Source organism: Myotis daubentonii, chromosome 20 (assembly GCF_963259705.1).
Source record: "Myotis daubentonii chromosome 20, mMyoDau2.1, whole genome shotgun sequence".
In the NCBI taxonomy this organism is placed as follows: Eukaryota; Metazoa; Chordata; class Mammalia; order Chiroptera; family Vespertilionidae; genus Myotis; species Myotis daubentonii.
In genome coordinates, this window is record NC_081859.1 from 8,658,487 (window position 1) to 8,673,179 (window position 14,693).

General features: G+C 46.4%; 1 protein-coding gene across 3 annotated transcripts in view; it reads right to left on the reverse strand.

Annotated features, from left to right (window-relative positions):
- TGFB2 (transforming growth factor beta 2) overlaps positions 1-14,693 on the reverse strand; it is a 60,379-nt gene that overhangs the window by 4,663 nt on the left and 41,023 nt on the right. For 2 of the 3 annotated variants that reach the window (XM_059677732.1, XM_059677733.1), the window contains 4 exons: positions 5,212-5,344; positions 4,979-5,089; positions 3,266-3,443; positions 1,922-2,075 (listed from right to left, as the gene is read on the reverse strand). In XM_059677732.1, coding sequence (XP_059533715.1) covers positions 1,922-2,075; positions 3,266-3,443; positions 4,979-5,089; positions 5,212-5,344 — 576 coding nt within the window. The remainder of the gene's footprint in view (positions 1-1,921; positions 2,076-3,265; positions 3,444-4,978; positions 5,090-5,211; positions 5,345-14,693) is intronic. The other variant, XM_059677734.1, reaches the window with a different exon arrangement.

The following is a 14,693-nucleotide window of genomic DNA, read 5'->3' on the forward strand; positions in this document are numbered from 1 at the left end:
ATTGTGCCTACATATGCAAATTAACCGCCATCTTGTTGGCAGTTAACTGCCAATCTTAGTTGGCAGTTAACTGCCAATCTTAGTTGGCAGTTAATTTGCATATAGCCCTGATTAGCCAATGAAAAGGGTATCGTCGTACACCAATTACCATTTTCCTCTTTTATTAGTATAGATTGGTTTCAGAGAGGAAGGGAGAGGGAGGGATAGAAACATCAACGAGGACAGCGTATCATTGACTGGTTGCCTCCTGCATGCCCCCTACTGGGGATGGAGCCCACAACCCAGGCATGTGCCCTGACTGGGAATTGAACTGTGACCTCCTGGTTCGTAGGTCGAAGCTCAACCACTGAGCCACACCAGCCGGGCTCCCCTTTCTTTAGAAAAGGGACAAGTTTGGACAAGATAACTAATGAAGTCCTTCCCCTCATCAGGCACCAAGAAGAAGCATTTGAACAAGTATCATTATTAAATAGAAAAACTCTTTGCCCGTCTGGATTGGGAACCCCCAGCATCCAACCTAGGACCTGCCTTCTGAATTGGCCTCTACCCCCATTAAAGTAACTTGATAACGTTTTCAGAGTCTCACTGACTTTGGCTCACGTTTAAAAAGACTGAGAAATACTAATCTTCAAATAATTTTCGCATGCATCACCTTTCCTTCACATCAACTCTCCAGTTTGGCATTATTTATTTGAAACATGATTTTTATTTATTTATTTAACAATAGTGTGGCGAAGGTGTGGGGGGGGGGCGGGTGCAGGGTGGAGGGGGTCAGTGGGGACAAGGGACATCTGTAATATTTTCAACAAAAACGATTAAAACATTTTAAGGTTAATTTTTAAGAGAGATGTTCCTTTTTGCTGATAAGAAATTGAGGTTCGCCCTGGCTGGTGTGGCTCAGTGGATAGAGCATCAGCCTGCGGACTGAAGGGTCCCAGGTTGGATTCTGGTCAAGGGCACACGCCTAGGTTGCAGGCTTGATCCCCAGCAGGGGACGTCCAGGAGGCAGCCAATCAATGATTCTCTCTCATCGTTGATGTTTCTATCTCTCTCCCTCTCCCTTCCTCTCTGAAACCAATAAAGATACGTTTAAAAAAAAAAAAAAGAAATTGAGGTTCAAAGAAGTGAAATCACTTTCTAATTGTCAGATGCCAGTGACTCACTTTGCCAAAGTATCTACTGAATCCTCAGTGTTCCTTCTTTCAATGTTATCACCTGATGTAGGCACCACGACGATCAGAATTCATTTGGGAATACAGTGGGCCCTGGACCAATACGTGTTTGAACTGCATAGGTTCACTTATATCTGGTTTTTTCAATACATATACAGTTAGCCCTCTGTATCCCGGGTTTTGCATTGGTGGACTCGAACAACCACAGATGCAAAGGACTGACAGTAGGCACTGTTCTACTCCATCTATATATATAAAAGCCTAAGTGACTGTTAGGATTGGACAACCAGCCAGTAGCTATGATGTGCACTGACCATCAGGGGGCAGATGCTCCACACAGGAGCTGCCCCTGGTGGTCAGTGCACTCCACAGCCAACCTCCTGTGGCCAGCCAACCTCCTGTGGCCCCACCCCCCCCACCCCCCCTGGCCAGTCTGCCCCGATTGGCTCTGATCGCCAGCCAGGTCGAGGGACCGCACCCGTGCACGAATTCGTGCACCAGGCCTCTAGTATTATATAAAGGACTTGAGCCTCTATAGTTTTTGATATTCATGAAGGATCCTGGAAGGAATACCCTGCTGACACAGAGGGATGACTCGTTAGGTTCTGGGGGAGTCGAAAGTTTTACACATCTTCGACTGCATCGGAAGTCAGTGCCTCTAACGCCTGCATTGTTCAAGGGTCAGCTGTTATTAGCAGATGTGCATTAGCAACCCAAGAAGAGAAGAGACAAGCCAACCAAGTACTTACCCTACTGTGCTGAGTGTCTGAACTCCATAAATACGGGCATGCCCCAGCACAGAAGTTGGCATTGTACCCTTTGGGTTCATGGATCCATTTCCACCCAAGATCCCTCTTGAAATCAATGTAAAGTGGACGTAGGCAGCAATTATCCTGCACATTTCTGTTAAAGGAAGAGCAAGGGAGATTTTAAAGCAGATTTCCCTCCTGCCCCGCATCCCAAACCAGGAAAGTGACTCATTCATTTATCCAACAAATATCTATTAGCAAAACCACGGGCCAGCTCTTAATGGTTTCATGGTCATCTAAGGGACTTTCACGATGGGGTGTGATGGTGATTTGCTGGGACGACTTTCCCTCTTCAACTCTATACCCTGACCCCGTGTCTGTGACCTTGAAAATCAAGCCTCTCCCTTGAATGACTAGATATAAACAGAGAGGTGGCTGATGGAGACTGGCCTTTTTCCAACCAGCCCTGCACAGTGTTGCCAGCCAGCCTCTACTGCCCTTTCCAATATGAAATGAGGAAGTACAACAGCTTTTTTCTAAGCTCCATCGAAGGCATTTTCCTTTGAAAACAAATCCTTTATTTCATGTTATGTTCCTTGATCTAGGAATGAACCAAAGGTCGGGAAATATGGAGTCTTATTTCATGCAAATACTGGCCCTAGTGACCCCAAACACTCGTGAACTCTGACCCTTTGAGCATTTATCGGTGAGGACCCCTCACTGCTCCATTCTAGAAAGAGAGAAAGAGTTTTCCCTTTCGCAGGCTTGGTAAGAAACCACGGAGGAATGTCCACCCGGCCCCCTCCGTGGACTCGCATGGGAATGATAAATCTGTGTGCCCCCCCCTTCTCGCATATTCTGTAGCTAAAGGCAAGACAGTCAGCATTCTCCTTTCACATCTTGCATCTCTGTTACTGTGAAAGCGCTATGACCATGGGCAGTGAGGACAGAGGCTCCTACAGATGGTGAGCCTCCCTAATCAGGGAGCCACCACAGCCTTCAAATAAACTTCCATTTGCTCTGGGGGAGGGGGAGGCAGCCAGCTTATTTTCTACTTCAGCCCCAAACTGCTTCAGAGGGATTGGGGGTGCAGGTGTGGAATTCAGGGGACTAGTTTTCTCCCTTTCCACTCCATTCCTTGCTCAAGAGATGATGAATACAACACGGAAATAACTATACTACGCCTGTGGGAAGAATGCTGTTATGAAATGCAATGGCCACACTGTTCTATACCTGACCCGAAGCCATGAGTGCAGGTCAAGTCAGTGTGTAGTCAGGGGATGGGCAGAGGCAATAAAGGAATTAGCCGGCGCAATGACTTGATTGTATTTTTGAGTTCTTTACCTAAAGCAGTAGGCTGCATCGAGAGCGCGCTTCTTCCGCCGGTTGGACTGTTGTGACTCCAGTCTGTAGGAGGGTAACAACATTAGCAGGAGATGTGGGGTCTTCCCACTGTTTTTTTTCCTAGTGGACTTTATAGTTTTCTGATCACCACTGGTATATGTGGAGGTGCCATCAATACCTTGAAAAAATGCATTTGGGTAATAAACATTTAGCTTTACCTTCATCAGATATCATCAGCCATATTTCTTTTTTTTTTTTTTCGTTTGTCTACAGTCACAAATAGCAGTGATGACCACAACCTCAGCATCAGCTGGCGACAGTCATTCCCTACGGAAATAGATATGGCACAACAGGGCTAAGCAGGTGACAACACACGCTTCTAAATGGGGCTCTTGTTAAGAGGCAGGTCAGGGTCCAAGGCCGGGCTCGTTGGCTATGAAAGTCGCTACAGAAGAAGTCTTTGACCTCTAGTCCCAGGGCAATCCGGGCAGTTAATTTGAGTCAATCCTCAGTTCACGTTGTGTTCAAACCCCTCCATGACCCAACACACAGCAATAGAACCTGCCTTGTCACCCTCTGGTTCCCTCTCTTCCTGGGGGTACTCAACTCAACACTTTCCTAATGAACAGAAACGAAGACTTACACTAAATTGCAGTGAACTCGGTTCAAATGAAACCGAAGTCACCCTTACCTAATGCTATTTGGGGAAGCTGGGAAGAAAGGCCTTTTTCATTGGGCTCATGGCATCCTCCACACTTTCCTGATTCCATCTGAGATTCGGAAACTCGAGCTCCCCAAAGCTCACCCAGGAGAATGCCAGTTTAAGCATTTAATCTCCACACCCTTGAGAACCATGACGAGGTTACAGGCTGAAATAAATCTGCTGACCTCTGAGAGTATTTTTCCATGAGCTGAGGCCACTGTAGCCTTCTGCAAGTGGATGGAGGTCCCAGGTGGTGTCCCTTAGGGAAGGGGCATCTTGACCTGGTGGTGAGGGGCCAATGCCACAACCACACACGGCACCCACTTCCCTCTCAACCTCTCACCATCCAGGGACTCATCATCTGGCACGTGATTGGATGATGAGAGAGGAGGGGGAAGTCTATGTTGTGGCCATCTCCTCATTCTCCTTGACCTTGGGTTATTCTCTACCAGGTGAGCAAGAGCCTGGGGAAAATTAACCCCCTGTTATGAGTTTCTACACTATTATAAAAGTCTGATAAGGAGGACACTCAAAATATTGGTCACCAGCTAGAAAAAGTGAAGTGGTTCCCTTACATGGAAGGTTAGTTAAGGGGGCTGGGGAGCGAGGGGGCTTGCTTCTTCGTGAAATTCAGTTCAGGGTCCCTGACATTGGTTTGGGGGATTTCCTTAAAGACATACTATCTTCTTTGTTGATAACAGTAGCATATGTGGAAAATTGGTTTGCTTAAATGCTTAAAATAACTATGTAATGGTTTGTTGAGTCAGTCAGTTAGTATTGCTAAGTCATCACTGGGCATCGAGCAGCATCAACTAGGAACCAAGCCCTTTCTTCTAATCCTTTCTGCCTTCGAGTATCTTTCTCCAACTGTATCGTTGCCCAAACAAATGACACTCCCCAAGCCTCACCAAACAATCCTGCTTTCACCTGCACGCTGACGTCATCACCCACAAGACTGTCAACAGAGGCCCTCCCCTCTCCCCCACCTCACATGACCAAGTTTCAGTTACCTGCAAATCTCGCTTCTAGTTCCTCGCTTTTATTGGGGATGATGTAATTATTGGACGGTACAAAGGTGCAGCAGGGACAGTGTAAGCTTATTTTAAATCCCAGGTTCCTGTCTGGAAAACATGAAGTCAAGGAGGTCATTTGCATGAGCGTCTGTGCCCTTAAATAGGCAGTCAACTTGCAATAACTTAGGGTCGCTGGACATCTAGGGAGGAAAACAGAGGGTGGGTGTAACCTTTATGGTGGAGCCATTCGTGAACAGCGTCGGTCACGTCGAAGGAAAGCCATTCCCCTTCTGCTCTTGTTTTCACCACTTTGCTGTCGATGTAGCGCTGGGTTGGAGACGTCAGATCCTTGGATTTGAGAATCTAGGGGCGGGAAGAGCAAGGGAAAGAGCTGTTAGCATACAGAGAGCATGGCCGGGAGTATTCCAGTGTGTTATCTGAAGGGTGTCCCAAAATTCATGCAAGAAGTCATTTTGATAGAAGACACAGGTTTATAATTAAAAGTTATAAATTTTTATTGATTCATAAAGTATACAGTATAGGGTTATGTATGGAATAGCACATCGGGTAAATGGCCTCCACGGCTTGGCTGGCACATAGGCAAAGCCGTGGTCTTCATTGATCTTCATTGTCCCTGCTCCTGGGCCATCATTGGTACTTGGTGATGCTTATCAAATGGAAGGGATTGAAATCAAAGGGCAACAGATATTAGAATCTGATTCAATAAACCAAGTAAAATTAGGCTTCTATTTTGTTGTTGTTGTTGTTAATGCTCTCGCAGAATTCAAATCTTCCGTGAATTTTGGGACACCCTTTACGTGTAGCGTCCTCTCCAACGCATGGCCACCCGCAGGAAAGCCTAACACCAGGCCATCCGCCATGAGAAACAGAGCCACTAACTCAGCTCTGTGTGATGATAAAGGTGACGGGACCCATAAAGCCACGTGTCTAACAGAAAGTGACAGTAATTATTTTGCTTTGCTGACATAAGCTTTGCAAGACTTCAGCCATAAATTCTACCCTATTAAGTTAATGGTTTTGTTATTCTGCTTCCCGACTTCTTTCATTGGGGGTGTTGGGAGGTGGGGAGTTCAGAGGACCCCTGCTCACCCTCTATGGGCTCCTGAATTATAAATCTGCTACTAAACAGAGAAAGGTCCTAACCCTGGGTCCGAAACCCACTGGCCTTAGAAAGCATGCCATGCCTCGGCTTTTGAGGTCGGTCTGGAGCTGGGGTATTTGCTCTCAGCGTGACTTGTTATGATTTCTAAAGATATTCCATATCCCACGGGCTAAGCGTGGATTTGGGCAGGAGAGGTCTGGCCGGGAGCATAGTGAGGGTCTGAAAGAAAACCAGCCTGAACGCTGAGAGTTAGAAGGAGGCATTTATTTCCAATGAAGAGCACCTGCAGCACGTTCTTGAATTTCTGTAAGAAGCGGACATTTTAGGGGTTTTGTGGGGGTTTTTAATTCTGTTTTTATATGATAGTGTTTTCTGAACCAATCAAACCAAGATCCTACATCTCCTAGCGCTGTATTAACTCTCTACCCAGACCCGTATCCTGCCTTTCCTCAGGACTCAGGGGTTCAAGCCCTATGTTTGTTTGCTTGCTACTGGTTTTATTGTTTTTATTATTTATTTTAAATATATTTTACTGATTTTTTAAATATATTTTATTGATTTTTTTACAGAGGAAGGGAGAGGGATAAAGAGTTAGAAACATCGATGATGAGAGGGAAACATCGATCAGCTGCCTCCTGCACACCTCCCACTGGGGATGTGCCCGCAACCAAGGTACATGCCCTTGACTGGAATCGAACCTGGGACCTTTCAGTCCACAGGCTGACACTCTATCCACTGAACCAAACCGGCTAGGGCATGCTTGCTACTGATTTTAGAGAGAGGAAGGGAGAGAAAGAACGATCGATGTGAGAGGAAAAACAGCTCCTCCCGCCTGGGGCTCAAACCCCCAACCTGGGTATGTGCCCTGACCAGGAATAGAACCGGTCAAGCTTTTGGCATGTGGGATGTCGCTCCAACCAACTGAGCACCTGGGCCAGGGCTGCCCTATGTGGCTGTCACTTCCCTTCCCGACATTGAGTCTAACTCTTCCATGGTCATTGCATACAGATGGCCCCAGTCTCTCCAATAGGCTCCTAAGCTTCCCCAGGATTGTGTCTTCAATTTGATGTCCCTTTAAAGCACAGCCCTCAGACGGAATTGAATGACTATCTGAACGTCTACAGGATTTGTTTGCTCTCCTTGTAAAACAAACATGCATTATCTTCCCATCGCTTTTAAAATGCACTTCTCTTCTGTGTATGTGATTTGGTTTCGGGTCATTTGGCAACAGACGCATCCTAGAGTATCTGGCCTTAGAGTAGCCCGTGGTTGTTGATTTCTGAATTAAGTTTACAAAAGGAAAGAGATTCATACAATTGGACTTGGAGGTGCTGGTGTGACTTTTAGACAAACCCTATTCCTCAGGCCTTTCCCCTGAGGTCCAACAAACCCCACTATGTGGACAGAATCTAGTCGTGGTTCTCCCCATAGGCAGGATGCTCCTTGTGAATTCAAGGAAGCAAAAAAATGGGACTTCAGGACTGGGCACCCTGGGGTCTGGGCTTGGCACAAGTTCTTTGGTTTCTTTTGAATCCTCAAAACGTTGCTGTCAGGTAGATCAAGCAAACTAAACTGCAGGAGGTGAAGTGGCTCGCCCAGGGTCTCACAGAGAATCATGGTAGAGAGAACACGAAGCAACCCTATGGTTTTCCCACTTCAGTGCTGGAGTTTGAAGACCAGAGACTGGTGGGAGTCAGGGTTGCAACACAAGTCAGGGAATTCCATCTGCCTCGCGGCCTGAAAAAGGACTAACATACCCAGGACTCATTTTCCTGTCCTTAAATGCCTTCCCCTTGCTGACCTCCTCTAATGTGTCATTTTATGTTTTGCGTATCTGCTTTGCTCCTAATTAGCAGTGTGTCTTATTCATGTTCCTATCCTTAACACTTAGACCTACTGTCTAAAACAAAACATTGTTTTCATTGTGAAATTACATAGAGTATCTATTGATATATCTGTGATATCTATCTATGAGATATATGTATGAGTAAATATAAATAAATATAAATATATATTAAAAAATTACATAAATATATAAATATTTTACTTTGTAAAATGCCTTTAGAACAACGGTTCTCAACCTGTGGGTCGCGACCCCTTTGGGGGTCGAATGACCCTTTCACAGGGGTCGCCTAAGACCATCCTGCATATCAGAGATTTACATTACGATTCATCACAGTAGCAACATGACAGTGATGAAGTAGCAACGAAAATAATTTGATGGTTGGGTCACAACATGAGGAACTGTATTTAAAGGGCCAGAAGGTTGAGAACCACTGCTTTAGAAGGTGTTTCCTCAGCCACAGAACGAACCCCTATAGGTTCTGACAGTGGACAAGTTCGTATCATCACGTGGGTGAAAACTCCTCTACGTCTTTTCATCAGCTCAAGACCAAGCCAACTGAAACCACCCAAGAGAGACAGCTGCCCTGCCGCCTCATGCTGAAACTGTTCTCCCGGGTTTGCCATCTCGAACTTTCTGGCCAAGGAGTTCTTAAACCCACTTGCTGCCGTTTAACTCCGCTCTGTCTGATCCAGTCCTCTGTGCAAACAGGAAACAGCTGCTTTCCATCAGCCAGAGAATAACCCTCATAGTCCTGGAGACTATTATTAAGTCCCCCTCAGCATGCCCGCTCTCTGCCTCTCTCTCTCTCTAAGCTAAATAAACCCAGTTCCTGTGGCTGATACTTAGAGGGGCATTTTCCCAAACCTTTAATCACGTGGGTCGCTAACAAGGATGAATGGTGCTGTACGAAAGCTCTCCTCCTACAGCTCCGTGACTGTGCCTCAGAACTGCTAGAAACCTTCTCCTCGCCTCTCAGAGTCTCCAGTCTCCACTTCAAAGATATCTTCTTTCTAAGAATAGGGACACCCTCCCTACTCCCTGTTTATCTTCCCCTTTTCACCCACTAGTGTAAGGGAAGACAATCCATCAGTCCTTTCTTAAATTCAGGAGTTCATACAAAAATGACCAGATCGGCCAACTTCCCGTTCTCTGTTAGTCTTCACTGGCTCTAAGCTCCCAGCAACACGTGTACCGAGAGTTGACAGTCCTGAATCTACAGCTGTGTCCTGTAGAGTCACAGTTGTTCCCAAATCTCTTTATCCATCTTTACAAGACAAAGAACATTTAGCAGGGCCCTGGCCGTCCCGGGTCTGGGACAGACCCAGGGACGCCCCTGCTCCCAGCCTCCAGCCACTCTCCTGCGTCTCATCCAGTCGCCACCTTCACAGCCACCTCCCAGACCAGCCAACACACCGGTTTCCTTTCTGCCTTAACCCCTTATGCCGAACAACCACGCGCTCCCAAATGCGTCAGAATTACTCCACCACCGAGATGGAGGCCCCGTCACCTGCCTGGCCACCTGCCTCTGCGGGCCCCACACCCACCTCTCTCTGGGCTTCCGTTTCGACCTTGACCGTGTGGCTCTCAAGGGCGGGGGGCCGCTTCTTCCTCGAGTTGGTGGGAAAGAGGAGTGAGGGCCTGAGCATCTTAAAGATGCAAAACCAGCACAGTGGCCGCATTCTCTTCCAGGATGTGCTGAGGCCTCCCCAAGATGAGTGGGACAAAACTCAGGGCACCATGGAAGCCACCCTGGCCTTGGCGAGGACCTTTGGGTCTGCAGGCCCTGATCTCTGTGACTTCCTGCAGAACCACTTCCTGGAGATGGCCTCCCCTCCTCACCTCTGCAGGTGGCCCCCAGGCTGGGCTGGGCAAGTATTTCTTTGAGAGGCTCACCCTCAAGCACAACTGAGGAGCCCAGAGGTCTTTGGGGGTTCCCTCTGCATGCCCTGGTATCTGGCTTTTACCTCTGTCTCTCCCCAATTTTTTAACCTCCCTGAAGCCCTCTCCCATGCATTGGACCAAATGAAACAATAAAGCTTTTAGCAGGAAAAAAAAAAAAAAAGAACATTTAATTCAATAGTCGAAGCTCTCTTGACTAATGTCCATTTAACTGGCCAGATTGGCCAGTATCTCTAGTAGCTCTGGAATATACATTAGCTGCTGCCCATTGAATGCTGGGACTCGCTGCTGGGAAGCCACAGTCTCTAGAAGGCTCCAAGCACTCTGGCCTCACCAGCTGAGTTACATGCTTAGCAGGTATCAACTGTATATGTTTCTTTTTATTGATTTATTGGGGTGACATTGGTCAACATGATCATAAAGGTTTCAGGTGTGGGCTTCTAGGATACAAGATCTGTATATTGCACCATGTGCCCACCACCCAAAGCCAAATCTTCTCCTGTCACCATAGCTTAGGACCCCCCTCTGCCCCCCCCACCCCATATATGTTTCTAATCCTGTTTATGACAGTTGGACTTGCTATTGTAATTATACAAGTTAATTACATGGTCTAGAAACTGATGAAATACAGGCCTAGGAGTCAGGAGGGCCACTGTGCTGGGAAACCGAGTGGAGTGTCTTCATCAAGACACGTTGCTTTAAAAAAAATTGGGGGTTTTAAAAAAAAATTTGGTGGTTCCTCAAAAAGGGAGCTCCCATATGACCCAGTATTTCCACTCTTAGGTTTAGACTCACAAGAACTGAAAGCCAGGACTCAGACAGGGACCTGTGCACCGATGTTCACAGCAGCATTATTCACAACAGCTGAAGGTGCAAACAACCCAGGTGTCTCCCGTAGGTATGCAGATAAACAAAAGGCCACATAGACTAGAATGTTATTCGGCCATAAAAAGGAATGAAATGCTGACACGTAATACAACATGGATGAATCTTGAAAGCATTGTGCTAAGGGAAATAAGGCAGGAAGAAAAAGGACAAATATTGTATGATTTCACTTATCCTAGGTACCTAGAACAGGCAAATTCATAGAGCTAGAAAGTAGAATAGAGGTTACCAGCGGGCAGGGGCAGGGGTAATGGGGAATTATTGTTTAATGGGTACCAAGTCTGGGGTGATGGAAAAGTTGTAGAAATGGATAGTGGTGATGATTGTACAACATTGTGAATGTACTCAATGCCACTGAATTGTGAAAAGCTACATTTTAAATTATATTTTATCACCATTTTTTGTTCTAATTTTCGATGTGGCAGAGACAGCTAAAAGAAAAAACAAGCCCTAGACGGTTTGGCTCAGTGGATGGAGCGTCGGCCTGTGGACTGAGGGGTCCCAGGTTCGATTCTGGTCGGGGGCATATACCTTGGTTGCGGGCACATCCCTAGTGGGGGGTGTGCGGGGGACGGCTGATCGATGTTTCTCTCTCATCGATGTTTATGACTCTCTATCTCTCTCCCTTCCTCTCTGTAAAAAATCAATAAAATATATATTTTAAAAAAAACAAGAGGAATAATAGGATAAAAGCCTAGAAGAATGCTGCATTCAGGTTGCAACTGTCCTGAAAGTTTTCTCTTCTTTAAAGAAAACAAAAACTAGAAATGGTAGATGATCCAATATGGATGTGATTCATGGAAAAAAAATACAAGGAATGGCAGGCAGCAGGCAGAGCCATGGTCAAAGACAAGTCCTTGGCCTCTTATAAAAACTCGGTGTGTAAATTGTGTGTGTTGTGTTGTGTATACACACACACACACACACACACACACAGACACATACTAGTATGTTTTAAGTTATATATATATACACACACACACACTAGTATGTTTTAAGTTAAAATATTTAATATCTTCATCCTCTCTCTGTCTCTCTCGCATACGTTTCTATAATCCCCTCCTTTAACACATTTTTTCGTTAAATAACAGACCAACAACCATTCCTTACTGAATTAGAAAAGAGAGCTCCTATTAGTTTGGCAATGAGACACAGCTGTCTATCACTGAGTTACCACCCACTCTGATGCTCAGATGCTGCCTTCACTCCATTATTGATATATACACATTATCTATGTTATGTGCAAAATACCCACACATCTCCTTTGGCAAGGCTCTGAGCTCTTCACTGAATTACAAAACTCCCTACACAAAAGGATCTATTCATCTCTCTGTCCCTGGAAAGCAGCCAATCAGGGAGTGGAGAGAGGCAAAAGTGGCTGGTGTTACCCAATCGTTTGGGGGCAATAAATAAATAAAAGAAATAGCAGTCTAGATGCAAAGTTATAGCTAGAGGAAATCTTGGTCTTAAAGAATGATGTTGTAAATCAACTCAGGATTTGGCTTAGACATGAAGGAAAGACACTTCATCCACTCCTATGAGACATTGCAAAAGTGTTAAGAAAATGCTGGAAACTCGATTTGCATATTCAGACATCAACAGACCTACAGGAGAGCCAAGAGGCCACCGGAACCCAAATTCTGATGGGAAGGGAAATTGAACAATAGAGCTAGCGAGAAAAACTGCAGCTTAACTAGTGTGAGCCCATCTTGTCTTTAAATGCATTTCGTATTTTTACCTCATTTAATGTAACTATTTGCAGTGACGTGCATGGATTAACAGATGTTGAACTAAACATTCACTCTACTGCTATGAGCACCACCTCTCACATCTGCCTGACTTTGAGTGAGCAACCTCAGTAGCATGAAATACTAGCGTTAGAAAGCCATCTACTCCACAACAATACAGTTCATTCTCCAACATCTCTGTCTTCAAAGACTTCTCAGGACGGTCAACTCACTACTTTTTAAAAAAATATATTTTTACTGATTTCAGAGAGGAAGGGAGAGGGAGAGAGAGAAACATCAGTGATGAGAGGGAATCATGGATCAGCTGCCTCCTGCACTCCCCCTACTGGGGATCGAGCCTGCAACCCGAGCATGTGCCCTTGACTAGAATTGAACCTGGGACCCGCGAGTCTGCAGGCCAACGTTCTAGCCACTGAACCAAACCAGCTGGGACCAATACTTTTTGAGAAAGACCAGCACACTTTTGGACAATTTGGCTTCAAGGGTAATCCTGGGGTGGGGGGGGGGGGAGTAAATGTTAATTTCTTCCAATGGGGTATCGAGCTCTGGAAAGATAGAGGGAACAATAGCATTGTTCTGGTTTGCTGACAGTAGCAGCTTCGAGAATAGTACTCGTTGCCTTAATTTGGGGGAAATCCGACTCTCTGATTTGACATCTTGATAATATCAACATTTATTTTCATGCAAACAGCCCACTCCAGAAGATATGTCTTGGCTTAACCACGGGAGAAGCAACCGATTCTCCCTCATTCTTCAACGCACTTCCACCTTCACCTTCCAGAAAGCTTCCACTGACTGTGCAGGAGCCTTGTACCCTTATGACAACCTCCCTCCACCCCCACCCCCGCCCGCATGTACTAAAACATTTAATATAATCAGTTAATTCACTTAGTCATTACTCAATCACTGAATAATTACTGCATTAGAAACATCTGGAAGGCTCCTTCAAGCACTGATTATATGCACCTGGGTCCTCACTTACCAACTGGAATTTATTTTGTAGCCCACTTCCTCCAGTTGAGTTCAACACATATGAAGCCCCAACTGTGAGCAAGGCATTGCTGACTCTTACATCCCAGGACAAGGACCTGGTCCCTCTTCTTACAGGAGTTGGTGCTGTAGGAAGGGCATACGGGCATCTCAACAGAAATGTAAAATGGTGGGTTCACAGGGCACCAGGAGGCCCTCTGAAGCCAGGTAGCTACCCCAGCCTAGGGGGCCCCCCCGAGAAGGTGAACAGGTAACTATGAACATCCGAGAAACGGGGGGGGGGGATACCGGGCAGGAAGAGAACAAGGCCCAGGTGCAGAGACGCGCTGGGTGATCAGAGAGAGAGCCCGTGGCTGCGTCCTGATTCCTCTCTGGGCTCTGTGTGCTGGGACTTAGGGAGACTTTGCCTCATGGGTGTGTTGGATTCCCGGGGCTGCCACAGGCTGAGTGGCTCAAAACACCAGAAGTTTGAACAACAGAAGTTTACTCTCAGAGCTCTGCAGGCCAGAAGCAAGAAACCAGGTGTTGGCTGGGCCCTGCTCCCTCTAACTCGGGACGGGGGAGGCTTCCTGGCGGCAATCTTGGGTATCCAAGCCGTACAACCTCAGCCTCTGCTTCTGTTCTCACATGGCGTTCTCCCTGGGTGTCTCTGTCTGCATGTGGCCATCCTCTTATAGGGACGCTGGTCATATAGGATCACCACTCCCCCCCCACCCCACCCCCAGTATGACCTCATTTGAACTTAACTAATTACATCTTCAACAACCCTATTTCCAAATGAGGTCATGTTTGAGGTCCCGAGGATTAAGACTTCAACATCTATTTCTCCTGGGGACGCGATCGATCTGTAACGGTTGGTGTGCGTACATCACACTGGGTTGAGTAGGTTCCAAATGCTCAGTCTGATTGTGAAGTTCTTCAAAGCAAAGGCGTTCCGACCCCTTCTTATTCTCCCAGCGTTTCCACAGCCCCTGCCTGGCATATTCGTAGGGACCAAGAGACTTCATCAGAACGACCCACACAATCAAGGATCAAGAAGCCCATCTTTTAGAATGAGAGGTAGAAACCACTCCTTGGGCCCTAGCTGGTTTGGCTCAGTGGATAGAGCATCGGCCTGTGGACTGGAGGGTCCCTGGTTCGATTCTGGTCAAGGGCACACACCTGGGTTCGATCCCCAGAAGAGGGTGTGGAGGAGGCAGCTAATCAATGATTCTCATCATT